This window comes from Littorina saxatilis, linkage group LG1 (genome assembly GCF_037325665.1).
Source record: "Littorina saxatilis isolate snail1 linkage group LG1, US_GU_Lsax_2.0, whole genome shotgun sequence".
Lineage (NCBI taxonomy): Eukaryota > Metazoa > Mollusca > Gastropoda > Littorinimorpha > Littorinidae > Littorina > Littorina saxatilis.
The window spans coordinates 77,255,446-77,277,532 of record NC_090245.1 but is presented as its reverse complement, the minus strand read 5'-3'; the positions used below and the strand labels follow the sequence as shown (position 1 = coordinate 77,277,532).

The following is a 22,087-nucleotide window of genomic DNA, read 5'->3' as shown; positions in this document are numbered from 1 at the left end:
GGCCATTTCTGCACAATATTCCCCCTCAAATGTGTGCATGCATGTGCATCTGTATCTGTAACGCTGGCAGAATCCAAACTTAATTTGGCTTAGTGGGGAGAGCACTAATTTGGGTTCGTACTGCCTTCTAATACAGCATGTGTTGCATGTCACTTGATTTTCGGAATATGATGCGTAGGTAGCATTTAAGTTATGATAGGTTGAGATAAATAGCAGATATCGATCATAAAAGATTTCATTCCACCAAGCGTCAGCAGCGCCACACTCCGGCGTTAAGTTTTATAATTCTTTTTCAACGTCACACCTTTCATTAGTACGTGGCCTTCGTGGTGCAGCGGGATGTTACTGTGCTTCGGATTGATGCAACCGGGCGGCCTATCGGGGCAAACTTTTTTGTTTTCTAAATTTGTTGTTTTCTTTTGTCTCCATGATCTTTGTGTGTATAAGTGGGTAGGTATTTGTTTGAATCCGAGCGGAAGAGTTTAAAAAACTTTTAAACATTATTTTCTATTTGTTTCCATTGTGTTTTAAGTGAGTTATGGTATTTGCATGGTTAAATCTGAGCATGAAATGTTTTCCCCCCCTTACATTTTTGTGTTAAAATGGGCACGGCCAGGTTGGTATTTGGTTGTATCTCAGTGAATGCGAGGAATTTCTGCTATACAGTAAATGAACAAGCATATGAATGACAAAATAAAAATGTACATACCACTGCTTATATATGTATATAGACCCACAAACACTCTCTATATCTATTTCTCTCTCTCATTCTCTCTTACTTCCAGACACAAACAAAGAGTTATAAACAAATCACTGTTTAATGCCTGAAAATTGTGTAAATAAATTCAGATACATGTAGATGAATCAAAATTGATAGATACTAGCCCCTGATCCATGCCAAATTCGACAACTTGTAAAGCTAGATACATGCCATAACACCTTATTTGAAAAAAAAAACAACAACATAAAACTGCTGCTGGATGAAACTGGCACAGTTTTGCAAATTATCATTTAAATGATATGCAATTTGTTTTAAGAAGGCTGAAAGAAACAAGACCTTTTGAAATATTCTGTACATGAGATACCAGTGTTGTTACCAGATACTGGCAACTTTAGGTATTTTATTGTTTATTGTGTGAAAATACATGTACTTGAAAAGTTATCAACTAATCATGCCTACCAGTTTTAACTGTAAATGACAGGCTTTTTTCCTATCAAAATAAAGTAAATGCTATTTGCATAAACCTTATTAGTTTGACTGGTTAAGTCACTTTTTGTTTGTGGGATTGCATTACACTTCCTGCCTTTCAGGTGAAATGTACTAGCTGCTTTACAAAACACCAAGCACAATCACTCGGATATTGTTGTTAAAATAGAATAGCATACAATTTGCACAGACACCAAACAAAAACCAAATGCAAACAGCTGTAACAACAGTCAGATATTTGCTTTATGTACATAGACTGCTGTAAGAATGCAATTATTCCAGGGAAAAAGCATGGGCACATACGTGTTGGTGTACATGATCATTTACATTAAAATGTATTTCAAAACATGGATGACATTTGTTCACACCCATAATTATTCATGATGTATACACCCATATCTAAAAGGAACAGGCTAGAATCCTACAGTATATTGGAAAATTTCAATAATAAATTTTCATTTGATTAATATGCTTACCTAACAGGTTTGCCGGTGATTTTTGGGTCACATAGTCGTCTTTTTAAAATAAATGTTCTTTATAACAATTCAGAGCTAAAGTCTTTTTGTTCCTGTGTGCATATGCTGTAGTATGGCAGTATGTTTGGTCAGTAAGAAGTGAAAAACTGTGTACTTTGGTGTAAAGTAACATACTGACTGGAGCAGTTATTTTTAAAAAGGCCACATTTCTTTCTGGATTCATATTTCACAGTAATCAATGTCATCCCTGCTTAGAAGGGACTTCCACAGATGTGTTTGAACTGAAACTAACCAGAGAATTATAACGGCTTGTGGTGGAGTGAACTTTTGTTTTGATTAGATTGTACAGATTTATGCAGTGAAGCTGTTTTTATTTTGTTAGCATGATGCTGCCTGGAATAAGACTCTCATTAGTCTTAAAAAAGAATATGGGTACTCCTTAAACCTAAAATACTCACCAGGCTCCGAAGAGATTAAGCATGGGGTGAAGTTTACACATGTAAAGTGATTTTTGGTGTAAAGTAACATACGGCCACTAAACATCCTGGCAGGCACTGATTATAGACATCTAACTTGCCATGTTTGTGGTAACAGTACAGTGTAGTACCAAACACAAGACTACATGGCTGCTGAATTTTAATGGGAGAAATAACTCAGGGGAGATTCCATGATACTTATTGTATGTGTTTTGGTGTAAATGTAACATACATACCTTAAGTGCTCGAGGCACTATACTGACCCCCCCAGGCGGCCCATACCAATAAAAACAGTTTTATTCTGCTAAAAAAACACATATCCTTCCTTACCCACAACACCACTAATAAGATAAAGCAAGTCTAAAAAATGGTGTTTGTGAAACACTTTTTGGACACACTGACAGATTCCTGAATGAGGAAGCTACAAAATCAGATGGTATTATTTACTGGCAATAATTCAAATAACAGTCTTGTTTCCATTAAAAATTATGATCTTACTGGCATGCATGGCTGTCAATTTTTTTGTTTCCAGTTTTATAAGCAACTATACACAAGGCCTGCCCTTATATTCCCCAAGTCACAAGATCAGCACACAAACACAGATCACAGGAAAATTCTATAGTTAAGAAGATTCCTACATAATCACAATTATTTAAAAAAGAAATAATAATTAACTCAGTCTCCCAGGTAGGGATATATCCGTACCCACACATATGGCTCTATCTGACCTGAGGTAGGGATATATCAGCTCAGACTGTTAGCTTCAGTCGCTTCCTGTAACGTGGATCTAACGCATGCATTCCAGCGTGTTGATACAGTTTCTACACAGTTACTACTATTCTGAGTGACCTGCTGCAGCACGGCTGGTCTCGGCAAAAAAAAACTTGGTCAACATAGGTGGGGTAGAAAGTGTTAAAGCATTGATTACACTCATTATAAAGGCTTCAAAACACACAAGATGCAAAAAGGAGGTATACATGTACTGCAAAGAACAGCTATTTATGATCAACAAAATTAGTTTCAGAATTGGGGGTGAGGGAAGTTCATACAAAAACTGCAAAGGCAGATAATTTCCTGATTTTAAACTACTTGGCAATATGAGCTAAGTAAAGATCCAACAAGAACGAGAATAACAATTACAACAGAAGAAAAAGGAAACCAAGACAAAAAATACAAAGAACAAAGTAAAGAATTCTGGACACAAAAAAGGCAATACAAGTGATGTATAAATAAACAAACTATGATCATTGATTCGCTCAAAATACTAAGAGTGAATATATGAATATCTTTTCATTTTTTTCAGCTTTAATCTTTTTATTCATTAAAATCTGGTAGGGAATACCCGTCCCATCTGTACCACCAGAAAGAGAAAACAAAATTGTTTTAAAAGGCCACAGCATAGAAACATATCACAAATATACTTGTTCAACAATTATAAATATCATGAAATATCTCTAACTAAATAAAACCTGGCAATGTGCTAAAAGTACAAGAATGCAGTACATTAACTTCTCCGTAAAAGAGAACATAAAAAGACACGCTTATATAAACAGATAATGAAAAACGCACACTGGTCAACACATAGGAACCTTAAGAATTGATGATTGTAACAAAAGTAGTCTCATCATCAAAAAACAAACAAATCAGATTCAAAGAATTGTAAATTATCACACATACAGAAAATAGCAATGAGCTGCTTGAAAACAAATGCATACATAAAAAAAATACACCAGATTACGCATATCTAGAATTATGCATTTACAGTTCATCATGATATAATATTCTGTGACAATTAAGAACACAGGTATAGCTGTAATGTCAACACAATCTATGTGATTCAGATGGGAGCATGCAGCAGAATTGTGGCTTATTAACTCACATTACCCTCTGGAACAATATTTGTCAAGTGTTGAAAGGATGCCGCGGTTATGAATAGCAACAATCTTACAATTGTATTCACAAAGAGTATGCATCCAGAAGCAGTATCTTATTGTCTCACTGCTTGAGGCAAGCTTTTTAGTTCCCTATTCTAAGTTCACAGCTACTGTCATTAGGTGTTATGCTTTTAGCAAGCTGACAGTACCGTATTTTCCAGGTTACAAGGCGCTACAGCGCATAAGGCGCAACCCCTTCTTTTAAAAAAAAATTGTAATCCAGTCACCCATTGAGCGCAGGGGGCCGATAGGGCGCATCAAAATTGAAAAAGTTGGGGGCTCGTCCGGGATCCTAGCACCTGTTGCTAGAAATTTCAGTCACCTCAACTTAGGCAAAGTCCTTTGTCCTTTTCCCTCAGCAAGTTCGATCGCTTTCAACTTGTATTCTGCATCGTAAGCAAGTTGCTTCGTCTTCGGCATGGTTGCTGTGTGACTGTGTGAGGGTGTGTCATGAAATCAAACTGCCGAGAAATGAGACGATCAGTGTGAGTTGTGTAAACAAGTGCTCAAGGAATTTTAAAAAAAGACTACCGGTATTCGAGATGGAGGTGAGTTCTTGTCACGTTTTGTTCCCCATGATTTTTTCGCAATTTTTTTTTCTTCGTATTTCATACACGGATTAGGCGCTTCGTTATACAAGGCGCAGGGGGTCAAACTCGAGGAAAAAAGTCGCGCCTTATGACACGGAAAATACGGTACTTGTACATATCAGCTACAGGACTTGGTAAAGTCTTGATCAAAAGCATTAAATCTCCAGACAGACAAAGAATTGGAGGGCATCATCACTCTACTATGATTCTCAACTATGCAACATTCTTAAATATATTTAAAAAACCCAACACTTAAATCCTTTACATATGTACATGTATCACCAAGCTAGTAAGTTAACTTGTCAACTATTCAACATCCTGAACTTTAAAGCTTGTCACCAGCTAGGCTAGGATTAGTATAGGTCAACCATCTCACATTCTAAAACACCGTGAAACTTGAAACTGGTCATCAGGCTAGTAAGTCTGTCGATTGTCCAGCATTTAAAAAATATTGTGACTCTTCAAAAACACTTCAAAATGTCTGAAGACTATCCGAGAGTTGCATAAGTTGATCAGTAGTCTTTACGTGTATAAGCAGCTGTTAGATTTTTAAGACAGCAATCACCTGCTGTGCTTCTAATTGTGCTGAACATCATATCTAAATATAAGAAGATGTACAAATTCTGGCATCATCTGATAAATCGATCAGTTTACGTCACACCATCTCAATTTCACCGTGATTCTACTTCCATCACAGTAGCTCTGTGGTATGGAGAAGAACAATGTAAAGCCATTGGAAAAAATATGGCTTGTCATACAACTTAATTTGTAAGAACATGTACAGCAGTACCTGCGATGTGTGGACCCTCCCATGAGAGGACACCTCCCTTAAAAGGACACCTTCTCTTGTCCCTTTTCATATTATCTCTACCAAAGTATACCTGTCATGAAAGGCCGCCTGCAATGTATGGACACTTGTTGCTGGTCCCTCTGGGTGTCCTGTTCATCGCAGGTACCACTGTAACTGCATGGTATAGTACGAAATTCATAAACTCTTTTTGTGAGGAATCATTCCTTGAAGCACCCCCCCCCCCCCCATGGGGTGGGTTTGGAAAGACTTCAGCAAATACATATGTCACCAGCCAGATTGTATATTGTTTCCAAAAATTGCATGCAGGCAGTCTCAATTACTACTATCTAACCTGCAAAGACATGTATAAAGTCTTGCTGCAGTGATTTGCAGATGTACATGCTTTGATTGTTTCATTCTCCAGGAAAACTCCCTCTTGTACTGCATTTCAGGCTGAAGGAAGTGCATTGTGTCCTCATACTAAAAAAACAAAAACAAACAAAAGGTAAAAACAAAATTCAATTCTGATTTCAGTCATTTGTTGACACATTTTAAAGTTCTCAATTCATTCTTAGAATTCGTTTTCTGCTTGTTGAAATATCTCATACAGTAAAACCTCCCACTAACGACCTTGAAAATGTCCAGAAAAATCGGTCGTAAAAAGAAGGGGTCTTTATTGGGAGTTTGGGAGGTATTATTTTTTTCACAGGGGAGGCAACTGTTGGGCAGTTCGGTCTTACATTATCCCATTTTGGTTCCCATTTGATGTGCATATGGATTAGCATGATGTATGTGCATACACAAGCGCACAGACAAGCAGACATAACAAACACACACACTCACACACGGCCTCCAAGGTAAAACTCGGTCATTGACCCCGGGTAAGAAGATTAGTATTTTTTTTGGTTTTTTTGCCAAGCACATCATTGTGGGGCTTTTAATCAATAACATGCATCCGTCTACAATGTATCATCATTCATCCATCAACATTTATAATAAATATGTAAATGGCAAGTATACAAGACATATATATAATTATATATACAACATACGCCCACACACACACGGCCTCCAAGGTAAAACTCGGTCATTGACCCCGGGTAAGAAGATTAGTGTCTATAAACAGGAAGAGTTTCCTCTCAGACATCAAAGGAGACTCTAAAGACCTCGGGTAAGAAGGTCAGTGCATGTAAACTGGGTCAGGCAGCTGGTCTCCCCCATAGTTGAAACCAGGACAGCCGTAGGCCACCGAATTGCACGTACTACCGACTATGGACTACCACGCCTGATTCTGGATGCGTGATGAATGGCGTGCATGTTCCCTTGTGCTGGATAATTACAAACTTTGACACTCACTGGTAAAAAGGTCAAAGTCGTTATTGACCGTATGTTTTCAGGTCGCTCGTCTGAAAAAGGAGGGCGTCGTTCTTGGGAGGTTAGTTACAGTGTGAAAGGCATCCGTGCCGAGAAATTCGGTCGGCAAAAGGAGGGGGTCGTTCTTGGGAGAGGTCGTTACGGGAGGTTCCACTGTACTTTCACTGCAGCAGAAGCAGTATCAAGGCTACCCCTTTCAACGATTAAAGTAGCAAATGATCAGAGACAGGAAAGAAAACAGAAAGTACAAACTTACCACAACTGACAAAATTGCCCACAGAATCTCTGGATATTTGAGTGTTCAGGGTAGACAAGTCTGTGGGCGTTTTTGATATTGAGAGAATGACATCTCACCGTGAGGGTGATGTTATAAAAACAAATATGCACAAAACTGACCCTTTCATGCTACAGAGGAACCTCCCTTTTAAAACTCCCTCCTAATAAGACGTACCTTGCTTTTTCAGATTTTCTGTTCATTACCTCTAAAAACTTATTTCAGATTTTACACTTCCTCATTTTCAAAACCTAATTTTCTGAGAGTTGTTTGACTGAACGCCTCTTGGAACAGATATACAGCTGATGTGCTGGTGCAACTACAACTTGCGACACAAGTAATTTGCCAGTGCTGTTGCACCTTTGAAATAAAGGCATGATGTGATAGTGCAGCTGCACCTTGGACCAGAGGATGATGTGCTGGTGCAGCTGCACCCTGGGACTGAGTGTGGTGCTGGTGCAGCTGCACCTGAGCACACCAACCATGCAGGTACAAAGTTGAGTAGCAGAGTCTTACCTTGGGTCGCTGCATAAGCAGGATATGAGGGTAGCTCTAGAGTATCTTCCATCTCCCTGTCTGTGTGATTTCCTGCGTAATGCATAATACCTGCAGGGAAAAAGTTTAATTTTTTAAGATTCAGAGGCTCATAGGTATCTTGTATTATAAAACAAAAAAAAGCACAGCCCCTTGCTCCCCCTCCCCTTTCAAGACATTGCTTTTGCAGATTTTTTGTTTATGACAGCAAATTCACAACTATTTTAAGACTAGCTTTCTATTAAGACCTGACTTTCTAGGATCTTTTGAGGTCTTCAGGCATGGGAATGGGTGAAAAAAAAGTCAGCTGAAAACTGGGGGGGACCCCAAAACAGGGGGGTCTGGGGGTCCCTCCCCCGGAAAATGTTTTTTAAAGAACAAAATATATGCAATCTGAGTGGTATTTGGGACAAAGTTTAGCATTTAATTTCACATAAATATGCAGGTGTTTTAGCTGCAACTAAGTTTAACAAATTCTGAACAAAGGAATGTGCATACTTCATGACTTTCTTGCTAACATTCACTGACATCTTGCTTGACCGGGCGTGTCGACTTTTCGTATGTGTTCACCAATCCGCTCTTGCTTGTCACCAACTTTAAACCACTTTGGAAACCCACTCCCATTTCCACTGGTTAACCACACCTTTTTCGTCATAATCCTGGCCGCGTCAAACAATGTTCGATACCGAAGACATACATTTTTCTTTCAAATTTAACAGGGGGAGCAGTGTAATATTTATAATCAGTGTCATTTAATAGGAAAATTTTCTTAATAAAAAAACTTACGTTCCCTGTGGTAAGGGGTGGAGTCCATGTTGGGCTGAGGAGCCACAGCGTCTGTGTCTTGCTGTCTGTTAGCAAGGGGAACTGTTCCAATTATCATGTCCACTTTTGCCGCTCGGTTGCAGGTTAACGCCCCACCCATCACTAAGTTTAGCTGTGCCAGATAAAATAAAAAGAATGAGACACTATAGACTGTTAACATTCCAAAGTCAAAAATAACAAGTCGCGTGAATCGATATAAAAACATTTAGTCAAGCTGTCGGCATTAAAGTAACAGATAAACACAATAAACAGTCATCGCCGAGACTATATATAAGATAGTTTCGACTAACCACACTCCAAAACAGAGACAGTCACACTTGTCTCCAGGTAGCGTGGAAACGCAGTACTTACTTAACCTATTTTCTGTCATTCTGAGCACATTTGTAGAGTAAACATGACATATATTTTTGAATTCAGGAGAAAATGAGGAATACGATCCAATCATTTTTAAATCTGTGAGTGAAAATTCGGTTTTAATGAGCAAACTCATTAACTAGTTTTTAAGCCTCCAAGCTGAAATGCAATACCGTAGTCCGGGCTTCGTCGAAGATTACTTCACCAAAATTTCAACCAATTTGGTTCAAAAATGTGGGCGTGACAGTGCTGCCTCAAATTTCACAAAAAGGACATTAATCGAAAAAATGAAAAAAACGTCTGAGGATAATATACCCACGAACTCTCATGTGAAATTTCATGAAGATTGGTCCAGTAGTTTTCTCTGAATCGCTCTACACACACACATACATACATACATACACACACACATACACCACCACCCTCGTCTCGTTTCCCCCCGTCTATGTTAAAACATTTAGTCAAAACTTGACTAAATGTAAAAATAAACATGAATAGTAAGTTAAATGGAATGTTTACTTGACAAAATGAAACATTGACTAGTACTTCTGTTATTCAGAAGAAATCTGAAGAAGAAATCAGATGTTTTAGTGCATGTTCTGTTTTTGTCAACTAAATGCTTTATTCACTTACCTTTCTTGATTTTTTTACTTTTTTGTTTCAGATAAAACTAAACTCCCATATAGTGTCACTGGTCAAGAGATATAGTTTCAACAATGCTTTTAGTAGCTTTCAAGTTAACTGAATAAAATGTGCCTTTGTCTGTGTGTGTGTGTGTGTGTGTGTGTGTGTGTGTGTGTGTGTGTGTGTGTGTGTGTGTTTGTGTGAGAGAGAGTGTGTGTGTACCTTATGTGTTTTCCCTTCCATATAGATTTGACCTCATGGAATAAAATGCTTACAAGAGCATGTTCTGTTAAATTGGAGGCTTAGATTACAGTAGAAAAAATCCCTGAATTTACAACGCTCAAGTTCAACATAACCATTGCATCCACTAGGAGTGTCTGTAGGTACCCAGAAAATCTTGCAATACCAAGTTATTGGAGACCAGTTATACATACCATCCGACAAATTTTCTTAACATTATACTTAACTTTAGAATTAGCTTTGAGTGGTTTGCATAACAGAGTGATAGGTTTCTGTGAATGCACCATGGTATATACCTGTAACAAAATACAGTCAAACCTGCCCTTAGGACCACCTCTCGCTAACAACCCCCTGCCAGACCTGGGAACCCCTGTTTTGCACTTGGAGTATTCTCAAACAAACATGGCATATTTTAAGAAAAAAAAGTGTATCCCACACATCATTTCAACATCGATGATTCAAACATGCTTCGCACACGTCTGTTGCACCGTTAATTAAAGTTTAAGTTTACCAATACATTTAAAACAAATATGTACTTCTTTCAATGTGTCAAAGCTTTAATCGTTGATCAAATGCAGAGTTATAAAGTTATTTTAATCATCAAAAGAAACAGAGGAAAAACCATCTTTAGAATTTTTCACGTCATACTTTTTTTCCACCGACCGTACTGATCGTATTTTAAACCATCAAGCATACAAAATACGGCGAAATTGTATGGGTCCCCAGGTCTGCCCTGCCTTTTACAACCACCCCAAAGGATCCCTGACAAGATTTGTTGTTGTCTATATCATTCACCTTTCCATAGCCTCCACCTGTCTTTGGCGACCACTTCAGGTTGGTTGCTTGTGTAACCGTGTGCCGAAACACTACGATCACCTCGGGAAGCGAAGTGCAATCAAACAGGTTTGAAAATATTAGGGCTAATTTCTTAGCCCTATAAAAACTATACAGACAATCGGAAACCACCAGACCCCATCACAAACAGATTTCCACAAACCACGGGTGTTGACTTAAAGGCCAACAACTCGGGTGCAGAGTCTGCTGTGAAAGGAGCGGTAGCCTCCCCTGTCACACTTGGGTGGTCATAATTTAAGGCACAGTGCAGCTCACAGCCTTCGTTTTGCGTTTTTGTTGCAGCTGAGTGCATTTACAGTTCAAAAATCCTCCTATGGTAGTAAAACAAACTCAAAACTACCCAACGACGACATCTGTGAAGCTCGACAGTTTCTTGTTCACGCGAGTGCATAAATTAACCTAGTTATTACGTGGTGTTTGGTCGGAGTTCGATTCAACTGAGTGATTCCGGCCTCCATTTTGTTTTACACAAACTCATGATGATGTCTGACATAGTTTGCTAGTGACGTGTCTTTTTGTGCATGATGTGGTGATCTACCTGATCCAAAAATAGGTCAAGACCAGCCGGGTCCGAGTACGAAATTAATTCGTAAAAAAATCGCAGTTCTTGACTCTTTGGCTGACACGTGGCTGAAGTCAATGAAACTTGGTACTTCTTCTAACGGATAGCTGCCTGAGGTATGACTAAAAGCCCCAGGGGCTCCGTGCACCTGGATTTGACAAGTTCAGTACCTTTAATAGACAAGTTGGACTGTCACAGTTTAAAAAATGATCAATGCAAGCACTGTCCTCAGTAACTTACCACCAACTTGTGTTCAAGCTCAATGATGTTACAACCATCTAGTCCGGTCGGCACGGTCACAGGCACAGTGACAACGTCCAAGGCATCCCACGTGGCTGAAGAATGTGCAGAGACTCCCCCATGTTCCACAGGAGGTGTTGCCGATTTGAGCGCCTTGGTGCCACACTCGGATCTGCCCCCCGCAAAGCACTCATAACTCTGCACACAGAAACGATTGAAAACTTATTGAGCTATAAAAAACAACAACATAGAAATCTATAATAATCCAGAATGAGAAAGCCATTGTTAGGTAGAGGTTAACAATATAAGACTGTTGAAATCTGCGTCACTTCATATTTTAACAAGAAGAGCAAACGCTCGATCGAGTCACTTTCGCAGTTCTGAATATTATATGAGGCATCAGATGGACAGGAAGAAATTGCTATTCACAACACAATGAGTCACGTTCACATAAAATTTGAGCCCGGTCACTTTTATAGTTTCCGAGAAAAGCCCAACGTTAAGTTGTGTGTTGCCGAACAGAAAAGGCTAGTTATCTCCCTTGTTTTTCTGATAACGTTCGTAAAAGGCTACAGATGTAAATACTTTGATGTAAAGAATAATCCTACAAAGTTTCAATCACATCCGATGAACTTTGTCAAAGATATAAAATGTCTAATTTTTCCTTTGACGCTGACCTGTGACCTTGAAAAAGGTCAAAGGTCAACGAAACCATCGTTAAAGTGTAGAGGTCATTGGAGGTCACGACTAAACAAAATATGAGCCCGATAGTTTCCGAGAAAAGTCCAACGTTAAGGTGGTGTCTACGGACGGCCGGACGGCCGGCCGGCCGGACAGACTAACACTGACCGATTACATAGAGTCACTTTTTCTCAAGTGACTCAATAAAAACTAAGAAATATTTGCCTCCGCAAGCTTATTGCTGTCCTGAAAATCTATTAACAAGGCAAACTTGCATGATCCCAAGAGTACAACCATAACCTTCTTCCTGTTGTGTCTGTCATAGTATTTGGCCTGAATATCCACATAACCGACAAGTTTTGCGCAGGTCTTCAACAGGCCTAAAGCAAAGGCTCAGAATGTCAAATTGCATTTGCATTTTGCAATTAATTTCAAGACATGAACATCCAAACACAACTATTACACATGGAAAAATTAAAAATAAAATCACCTGCTCAACAGTGAAATACATTTTGGTGATGCGTGAACTGGTATTGTTCTTGACTTCTGCTCTGACCGGGACTGTCTCCCCTGGCATAAACCCCCTTTTTTGCAGGCGGATGAGCGCTTCAATCTGTCCTGATGCACAGCACATCATGGACAGTTCCGATTCATTTTCAATTGGATGCTGGAAACAAGAATTCCTCATGTCAACAGCAGGCATAAAAAAACCAAAAGCCGTTACAAATTCACTAGCAAGAGGTGATAATATAAGCTGCTATGGCCGGGAAAATATCTTCCACGGTGCAAACAACTTCTAAACTGACTCTATTCACATATACTTGTGTGGCACCCACAGATACACACAGAGAGAGACACAGATTAACACCCATGTACACACACAGACAAACAGACAGACAGATACACACACACACACTCACACCTGTATTACCTACCTGACCAAATAAAAACAAGAAATTCCTCCGATAGGAAAAACACCCCCGTCAAAGAGAAATAACCTTCTCAGTTGGTGGCAGTGAGAATGGTTATTTCCCTTTGACCAACGGGGGTGTGCCTCTATAAGTCCTTGTATAATTTTAATCCACCAATAACTCCCTAACCGTGTGTTTGACTGGTCCCAATTTTTGTAAGGACCGTCTCAGGAATGTATAGAACCTGTTCACCAAGTTTGGTGACGATCGGTCCGTTCATTCTTGAGATCTACTTGCGAACACAAACACACAAACAAACACCCAAACAAATACCCAAACAAACACATCGAGCGAAACCTATACACACCCCTATACCGGGGGTGTAATAAAGCAAAAACTTACCCGAGCTAATGTAAAATTCAGATCAAGGGGGCGAAACACCGCAAAAAAGTGCTTCACAACAACATCCTTGGAGTGTGCCACTATGAGTTTGGCTTTAGCATAGTAGCGCACATTCGCATAATGGGCCTCAAATGATGAAGGAATTTGAGCTGGAAGCCGATATGTGAAGGGGAACTGGTGTTGTCCAGCTGAAATTCCACCTGAAAGTATGTAAAAATGTAAAATTCTTATATTACGGCCTGGACTGACAGGGGAGGTTAGAACTCTCGCTGAGAATCTCAGCACACAGGGACATGACCAAAGAAATGTAAACCGTTTTGAGTCACCATACCTGGAAACAAAACAGAAAAAAATGACAAACTGCATAAAGTTTTGGTTGGCTTGCAACACTAAAGGTATGTGTTGTCATCTGTGTGATAGTTGCATAAAGTGGGTCTTTCTTATGAACACTGTACAAATGATGTATTCTTACCTGTTGGATGAAGATTGTGACTTGTTTTGAAGTAGCGTTCAGATGCCATGAAATGCTGCCTGTGTTTGCCTCCTGTCTCTTTGGAGAACTGTACGGAGGCTTTTCCCGAGAATGTCACGTCTAGACCTGAAGCAGAAAACCATGTCAAGATTTAGGAGTGTGATGCTGTTAAAGCCATATGTACTCGATGACTATACACGCTAATTGCTTTACCAACAGCTGGAGACATGCTAAATTAAGTTCCCTGCAAAATATTGTGGTCTAGGACCCCTTAAATGTTGAGATATTTGAATTTTCATTTTGATCTGGATCGTCCTATTTATAGATTTGGCAACACATGTAACGTTGATGCAAGGGAGAGAACTCCGCGGCTTTGTTGACATCCTCACTTTTTCAGAGGCTAGAACAAGCTGTAATGCATGTATTATGGTCCGCGCATGGTGACATATCGTCATTATATGGTCTTATGGTGCGTTTGACATCGATTGTGGGCAAACTACACTTTGTAAACACGGGAGTGCGTTAGTATGCCTTTAACATCCATTCATAATTAACATCTTTCACTGGTGTTTCGTTATCATGATTTATGCATAATTTGCTACTTTCATCAACGGTTATGTTTTCAATATTCATGCTTAGCTAATTAAGCTTCTTCTTCTTCTTCTGCGTTCGTGGGCTGAAACTCCCACGTACACTCGTGTTTTTTGCACGAGTGGAATTTTACGTGTATGACCGTTTTTTACCCCGCCATTTAGGCAGCCATACGCCGTTTTCGGAGGAAGCATGCTGGGTATTTTCGTGTTTCTATAACCCACCGAACTCTGACATGGATTACAGGATCTTTTTCGTGCGCACTTGGTCTTGTGCTTGCGTGTACACCGAGGAGAGTCTGCACACAAAGTTGACTCTGAGAAATTAATCTCTCGCCGAACGTGGGGACGAACTCACGCTGACAGCGGCCAACTGGATACAAATCCAGCGCGCTACCAACTGAGCTACATCCCCGACCAGCTAATTAAGCAACGTACTATGGGTGTTTTCTACAGCAAATAAATCGAACGCCTCAAACTCAACAGAAAATTAAAGCCCTAGCTGTTCTGAATGGGTGACACTGCCCCCATTCCCTGGCAGTCCGAGTCTCTGCTTCAGGCAAATAAGCCATAACAATGCTGTAAACAAGCAAAGTTCACATGCCCGTGTGCCTTAGTAACGGCCCCTTAGTGAAGCACAATCTCTTAAGGCTGAAGAAGGGGTTGGCATTGCTAAACGGGGTCAAATTCAACTACTTTTACCCCTTATGCCATAATGGGCACTTCCACCTACAAAGCACAACCACAGAAAGTGGCATTTTAGTTGTGATTATAAATATGATTCTCAAGCTAGCACATTTTACACTGTCTAGTATTCAGTGATGAATACTGTCTCAAGAAAAAAAAGGAAAATCTCAAAGGAAAAAAAACTAGCTGGTTGATAATTCCAATTTTGGTGGTACAGTATTTTCAAGTTTTCAGATTTTATCAAGAGACAAAAGACTGTTACCGGTTGATTTTAACCTTGTAGTATATATCGTGTCGAGCTTCTAACTCGTTCTACCTAAGGATAATGAAATGTTCAGAAACAAACAGTTAGCTGTCTTTAGAGGAGGCAGAATGTGGCTTCAAACCACCACAAAAGTATGTATGTAAATCACTATGTACTACATTATTTTCACTATAAGAGAATTTTATTTATCCTACATACGTGAGAAAGATCACTTCTTAGATAACAATATCGTTCAAACCACACGTGTGTATAACATGTAAATGAGGTCATGTCAAGCAAGTCTGACAGGGACCTGTTTTTCCACTGCTTTTGATGCCAAAGTCATTGAGACAAAAGTCATAACGGAAACAAATTGCGCTCGCTAATTCGCCTCGATGAATTTTTAGAACTAACACGTTACGCTACACTTTCCAGAGTGACATTTCTTTGCTTTGACAAAAGAGATTGCATGAGGCTTTGGAAGAGATCGAGATTCTAAAAGAAGCATCTTCAATTTCGCCGCCTCAACTGCGGGACGTTTTGAGTAAAATACACGTAGGTACAGTATGTAGGATGAAACAGAATACTACATGGCTTGCTGTGTCATACCAGATTTACACTCGTTGCTATTTCAAATAGTGAACAGCTCGCTTTCGCTCGCAGTTCAATATTTAAAAAAAAAATTCTGTAAATCTGGTACGACACAGCAAGCCATGTAGTATTCTCTATGCATAAAGCACTGGCTGCAGGACTGACTTGTTGTCTGGAGTGGTAGATCATGATCAAGGTGAATAATGACAGATCCTTTTATGGTGTCTCCTGCTTTGTAAACTTTGCGGGGGTTGTCAAAAATGATGTCAAACTCTTTTGGCTGGCCACGCTTATGTTTCTGGGGGTCTGGAAAACTGCCGCTCCTGTTTTCTGTGTTGGTGCTCATTTTAACTGGTCTGCAAAATAACAGTTAATAGATAAATAATTAGATAAATAATTAGATAAATAGAAACGTAAAGAAATACGAATAACAAACATGCAAGGTCTGTTGTATACACCCGCGATTCTTGAGTGTCAAGCGGAGGTCTGGAGGATATAAGGCACTTCCCTGTAGCCGTTTCTACAAAAGAGATATATATAGTTGTAGCCGTGTGGCGATTTCATGTACTGTTGTTCCTCTCTTTTACTCCCTGTCTATAATATCTTCCCCTGACCCAAGTTGTGTCTCCCGCTAGGATTATTGTGTTGTAATAATTCTAGGTGTGTATGGAGGCTGGTTTCTTATTGGTTGATTGTTTGAACGGGTGCGCGCGTGAGTCAGAATAATAGAGTGGGCTAGAAGAGTACCCGGTGTGATTTCGAAGTTAGTGTGAAGATGTGTCAGTGTGCGTATCTTGGATTGTGATGTTTTAGTTGTAGTTGAACGATGTTTGTGTTTCTGTAATAATCAATGCAAGTAGTGTAGTTTGGTGAAGGAGTGATTCGAGGATTGTTTAGAGAGACTTTGTGTGTGTTCAGTTGAACAAACGTTTTAGAGCTGGGTTTATATCAGCGAGGTGACTTTCGACTGGGATCGTAATTCAAGTTCCGACGAGTTGTGTGCGTCTGTATATTGAGGAAGGAACTACACTGCTTTCTGGTGTCTGCTTTCTGGTGTATGTTAAATAAAAGTCACGTTATCGCAACCTCTGTCTTGGCGTCTCATTTATGCTTCCTGGCCTATTTTCCCCCTTCCACTCCACCCTATCACATAGTTGCCATGTGTGCTAACAAAAAGAGTAGTTTTAGACAGCATGCATATATATACAGTGATCGCGCTAGGTATTTTTCAAACCGGTATGACGTCATGAGCTGGCTACAAGGCTCTCACGAAAATCGGTAAGCTTGCCAAGGCAACCAGTAAAAGACAAACAATGACTTACAATACATTAAATCAATGTTTATCAATGTCAGTGATATGCGGACGTTTTTTCTCCCCCCCCCCCCCCCCCCTTCAAAGCAACTGTCGCACAACTTGACAGTGACACATCAGCAGCCGCTGTGAGAGAGAGAGAGAGAGAGAGAGAGAGAGAGAGACTTCCGAAATAAAATAGGAAAGCAAATAGTAATCACGCAACTGGAAGACTTACTCACTAGTTACTTACTGTTACAGTTTCACTTTCGCCTAGTCTTTGTTGTCAAAAAGTTTTCACGCGCAGAGCCGATGTCAAAATCCCTGAGTGACTTGCTGTGCCAGCGAAGCATCATCAGGCGGTTGACACGGTCTTCATTCAGGCGGTTTCTCCCTTTTGTTTTGATGAGGTTTTGCACACTGAATCCTCGCTCTGCGTACACGCTAGATACTGGGATGACCAGAGCTATTTTGGCAAGCTCGCCAAAGTCAGGAAATTGGTCATACAGTTGCCTGATCACACACCTGCACACGGTGTCGAAAGATGTCGCGCCATAATTTGTGACTGCAGTCTTGAAGGGTAAAAAGTTGCGCTGTGCTCGTTCTGGGTTGATCACAGCTGTGTAATGCCGTCTCAGCACATCCATCTCGGCCTGTCCATACCCTGCTAATCTATCAGCCCCAGGATAACGCTCCACATCAAAGACGGTTGCCAGCGCTGACAAAATAGTCACTTCAGTCTGTGGGAAGCGACGGCGCAATGCATCAATCAGACCCTGAATAAACTCTCTACGTACTCTTTCGTACTGTCCTCTGTTGTGAAGATGGGTGAGAGTTGTGGTGTTGAATGTTGCTCCCTGCAGTGAGTTAGAAAACTCTCGTTCGTTGTCTCCTGGTGTGTCAAGAAGTTGTGTCAGCATGTGTGTGGTGCTTTCCACCATGGGCTTTATTGTAGACGGATTGACGTTATCTTTCTGAAAAGTGAGATTCAGCCGATCGATGACGGGAATGACATCCGCCAACATGTAGGTAATCGCAACAAAGATAAACATTTTTGCTTTCTTCAGTAGTCCAACTGCCGAAGTGTTCCCACGCTGACCTTCTTCTTCAAGTTCCAGAATAAGGGCTGGATAAGTTTGTTTCACAGCATCCACAGCCTTGCCCAAGCTCAGCCACCGCACACTTATTGGGTGTTTTAGACATTTGTACTCGACCTCATCAAGAGCATCGCACAGTTGCTTCAATCTGTGTGTCCGATCACCCGATGCTCTGTACAGCTTGAACAAATTCTGCAGGCAGAGACGATAATCTGCGACTGTTTCAACACTGTTTGTTGCATCTTTCGTGGCTAGTGCTGTCCTGTGAGCAATACAGTGCACATGAATAAGCTTTGCTTGTTTTTCCTTCATTCGCACCCCAACACCCGTGATTTGTCCAGTCATAACTGATGCTCCATCTGAAGCTAACCCTGCAAGGCGAGGGTGATCTTCGTCGATGCCCCATTCCCTCAACACCTCCTGAACTTTTGCATACACACATTCTGCGGTACCATTATCGATGGTATAATTTCCAAGAAATACAGTTTCAGGGGTGCCATCCAAAACGATGCGTGCAAAGACAATGAGTTTTTTGTCCAACGTACAGTTAAGTGTCTCATCAATCACAATTCCCACATAATCACTTCGATCAATCTTTTCTCTCAGTTCCTGTTTTGTTACAGACAAAAGAGCTTCTTCCATATCAGCTACAGTCTCATGGTGTTTGTAAGTTACCCCGGCACTGAGTGATGAGCAACCATTTTCACGTTGCAGATTCAGTAGGCTTTCAAACTTGGACGCGGCAATATTTTCTTGAGCCATGTATAGGACTGTCCGAATCTGTGCATTGAGACACTCGTTCTCACTTTGTTTGGCTTGCTTATCTGATGTTCCAACAGCATTTCTATGACTTAGCGATTTTGAATGGTCTTCGAGAGATGAATGTTGAAAATTTCGACAACCTCTTGTGTAACCATTTTTTTGACGTGTTTTTTTGCAGTCTTCACAAAACATGAGAAAGTTCTCCCCCTCCCCCTCTGTCCGCAACCACAGAAACTCTTTGCACCATTTTTCCTGAAATCGTTTGACAGTGGAAGATGCCGATGTTGGTTTCTTTGCTGCCGCTTGAGACTCGGGCTCTGCAGATGTACTAGGCCGTGAAGTACTTTCACTTTCAGTTCCTTCATTCAAAGGCCTTTTCTCACCTCTTGGGGGTAGAAAAGACAGTAAAGATCGTTGCTTCTTCATCGCAATCGACTCGCCTCACAATAATCAACTGTATGTAGACAAAGATCTAAGCTGGCGTGAGTACGTGATTTCCCGGTATGATGCTATGTCGGCTATAGTTAGACGCCGTCCCTTATAACATAAACTGAAAGATTTTACGATGGACCGGGAACCGAAAGAAACTTGGCGCGAAAAGTATGATGTCTGATTTTTGACGTCATGTTTGACACCTTGAGATCAAGTGTCATCAATGGAGACATAATCGCAACATTGTAGCGGCAGCGCTGTCACAACAAGCCATCCAAATCTCTCTCTCCTCTCTCTCTCTCTCTCTCTCTCTCTCTCTCTCTCTCGTACTGACAAACGATTTTTGTAATTACTACTTTTTTTTTTTACCGGTCAAACCAAATAACAATCGGTACGTCTGACCGACATCCACTTTTTTTTCCGGTATTGGCGAATCTTAACCGGTAAAATACCGGAAATTACCGGTAAACGCGATCCCTGTATATATATATATATATCTGACAGTTGTGTGCTGCTGTTTTGCCCTCAATATTGGCCGCTACGCATGAATTGTGATGTAAAACAATTAGACTTCCATAGACAAATCAAAATGCAGATCAAGGTAAATCATAGTATCATCTGAGTCCATCTAAAAAGAAACACACCAATTCTGAAACAGATACAAATTGCAAATGCTACGAAATTCAGAGTAAGAAAACAGGAAATTAAGGTTGTTTGGTTTACGCACCTTTGGTTTATAGTTCTTCAAGAAATCACCTGCTGGCGTACAGTGTCACTGGAACTGCATGAATATTGGACATAAGTTTGAAATGCAGAAAATGTATACTATATCAAGGCAAGGCATCAAGGCATTAAGGCAATATTTATTTTCAAAAAAACCTTGGGCTATAGGTAATTTAAATAATATCAACAACAAACAAAAACAAAAATGATAACGAGACACAGCTCTTCACAGTTATCAACCATAGTTAACTCAAAACAACAACATATATTTTACGTGAAAGTTACGTTACTTTTGAAAATCTGTCGCTGAGAAATTGCGCAGTAGGTGCATGTTTACGACACAAACAAAGCCGGAACTGGGATTGGGACATTTCGAATTCTCAGCGCACACGAACATGACCAAAGATAACAAACCCGTTTTCAGTGGCCATACCTGGACACACAACAGAAAAAAGGGAGCCAAAATGAATGCAAAAAAATACAAACCATCCAACATAACAGGCGTTCGGTTCAACCTGATTAATTCTGTCTTTCACAAGTCTCAGCTGTCCCCAGTCGTCTCTTGCGCACCCAGAGTTCTTTCCCTTTCCCTTACCATAAAGGTACGCATGTACCAATTTAAGAGTACAACTTATAATAAGGTCTGGTCGGGTCTGACTAATTACTACGCGACCGCACGCGGCCTTGCACTACCTTGCGCTACCAAACTAAAGCATGTACATGTACTATTTTTTATATATCTTTATATATATATATAGTATATTCACAACATTATCTGACTTTATACCAAGTTTTAAGTCACAGAAATAAAAAAGAAGGGAGTTATGATGCATTTTGCGACGAGCTATCGAGCGAAAGTGAAAGCATCGTGGTTCAGCGTCCGACCATGTTCGCATTGATCTAAGAACGCAGGCTCAACCTCAAAATAAAGAATGTTCATGTAATATTTTCATATATCTAGAATCTTCACAACATTATCATACTTTGTACCGAGTTTTAAGTCACAGAAATAAAAAAAAAGGAAGTTATGATGCATTTTCGAAGAGCTAGCGAGCAAAAGTTAAGTGCAAGCCGAGGGTGATGATAATGATGATGAAAATTATGATAATGATGATGATGATAATGATGATGATGATGATGATGATAATGATGATAATCAGTGATGGTGATGATGACGATACTCGAATGAATGGAGCAAAAGAGAGTGATAACTACACAAATGAACATCAGCATGTACAACAACAACAACAACAACAACAACAACAACAACAACAACAACAAAAACAACAACAACAGTCTGCGTGAGAGTGTGTGTGAGTGTTTGTTTGTGTATACGTGAGTGTATGTGTGTGTGTGTATGTGTGTGTGTGTGTGTGTGTGTGTGTGTGTGATGTGTGTATGAGTGTGTGTGTGTGTGTGTGTGTTTGTGTGTGTGTGTGTTTGTGTGTGTGTGTGTTTGTGTGTGTGTGCGTGTGTGTGTGTGTATGTGTGTGTGTGTGTGTGTTTGTGTGTGTGTGTGCCCAGTGTGTCAGTGTGTGTGTGTGTATGTGGGTGTGTGTGTGTGTTTTTGTGTGTGTCAGTGTGCCCGGTGTGTGTGTGTGTGTGTGTGTGTGTGCATGTGTGTGTGTGTGTGTGTTTGTGTGTGTGTGTGCCCGGTGTGTGTGTGTGTGTGCCCGGCCTGTCAGTGTGTGTGTCACAGGTGTGTGAGAATGTTTTGTTGTTGTTGAGAAACGTTCTAAAACACTGAGGGACAGATATGGGACTTGAAATGTTATTATTTTATGGCATAAGAACTCGATCCTTTGTTGTAAATAAGTAAGTCTTTAGAGAGCTAGAGAGGAGATCAAGA

At 40.2% G+C, this 22,087-nt stretch overlaps 2 protein-coding genes across 5 annotated transcripts; both read right to left on the bottom strand.

Moving 5' to 3' along the window:
- Positions 1-799: 799 nt before the first annotated feature.
- On the bottom strand, positions 800-20,821 carry LOC138980090 (arrestin domain-containing protein 3-like). 4 transcript variants are annotated; one of them, XM_070352896.1, is made up of 10 exons: positions 20,725-20,821; positions 20,243-20,296; positions 16,099-16,289; positions 13,822-13,947; positions 13,350-13,549; positions 12,527-12,703; positions 11,356-11,553; positions 8,442-8,592; positions 7,638-7,727; positions 800-5,953 (listed from the first exon to the last, which is right to left on the bottom strand). In XM_070352896.1, exons 3-10 carry the CDS (start codon positions 16,277-16,279, stop codon positions 5,949-5,951), a joined length of 1,128 nt encoding a protein of 375 aa, XP_070208997.1. In that variant the 5' UTR covers positions 16,280-16,289; positions 20,243-20,296; positions 20,725-20,821; the 3' UTR covers positions 800-5,948. The 4 variants fall into 4 exon arrangements, with proteins under 4 accessions (XP_070208997.1, XP_070209012.1, XP_070209005.1 ...); XM_070352911.1 differs by having other exon boundaries at positions 20,672-20,808; XM_070352904.1 differs by having other exon boundaries at positions 20,529-20,805.
- Positions 17,488-18,249, bottom strand: LOC138948505 (uncharacterized protein C17orf113-like). The gene has a single exon (XM_070320089.1). It carries the CDS (start codon positions 18,247-18,249, stop codon positions 17,488-17,490), a length of 762 nt encoding a protein of 253 aa, XP_070176190.1.
- Positions 20,822-22,087: the final 1,266 nt, after the last annotated feature.

Excerpts from the sequence above, each read along its gene's own strand:
- LOC138948505 (XM_070320089.1), bottom strand. The coding sequence starts at position 18,249 with ATGTTGGCGGATGTCATTCCCGTCATCGATCGGCTGAATCTCACTTTT.
- LOC138980090 (XM_070352896.1), bottom strand. The coding sequence starts at position 16,279 with ATGAGCACCAACACAGAAAACAGGAGCGGCAGTTTTCCAGACCCCCAG. Across the intron at positions 13,550-13,821 it reads TCACAATCTTCATCCAACAG|GTGGAATTTCAGCTGGACAA; the intron begins GTAAGAATACAT and ends ACATACTTTCAG. Across the intron at positions 12,704-13,349 it reads TGAATTTTACATTAGCTCGG|CATCCAATTGAAAATGAATC; the intron begins GTAAGTTTTTGC and ends TCTTGTTTCCAG.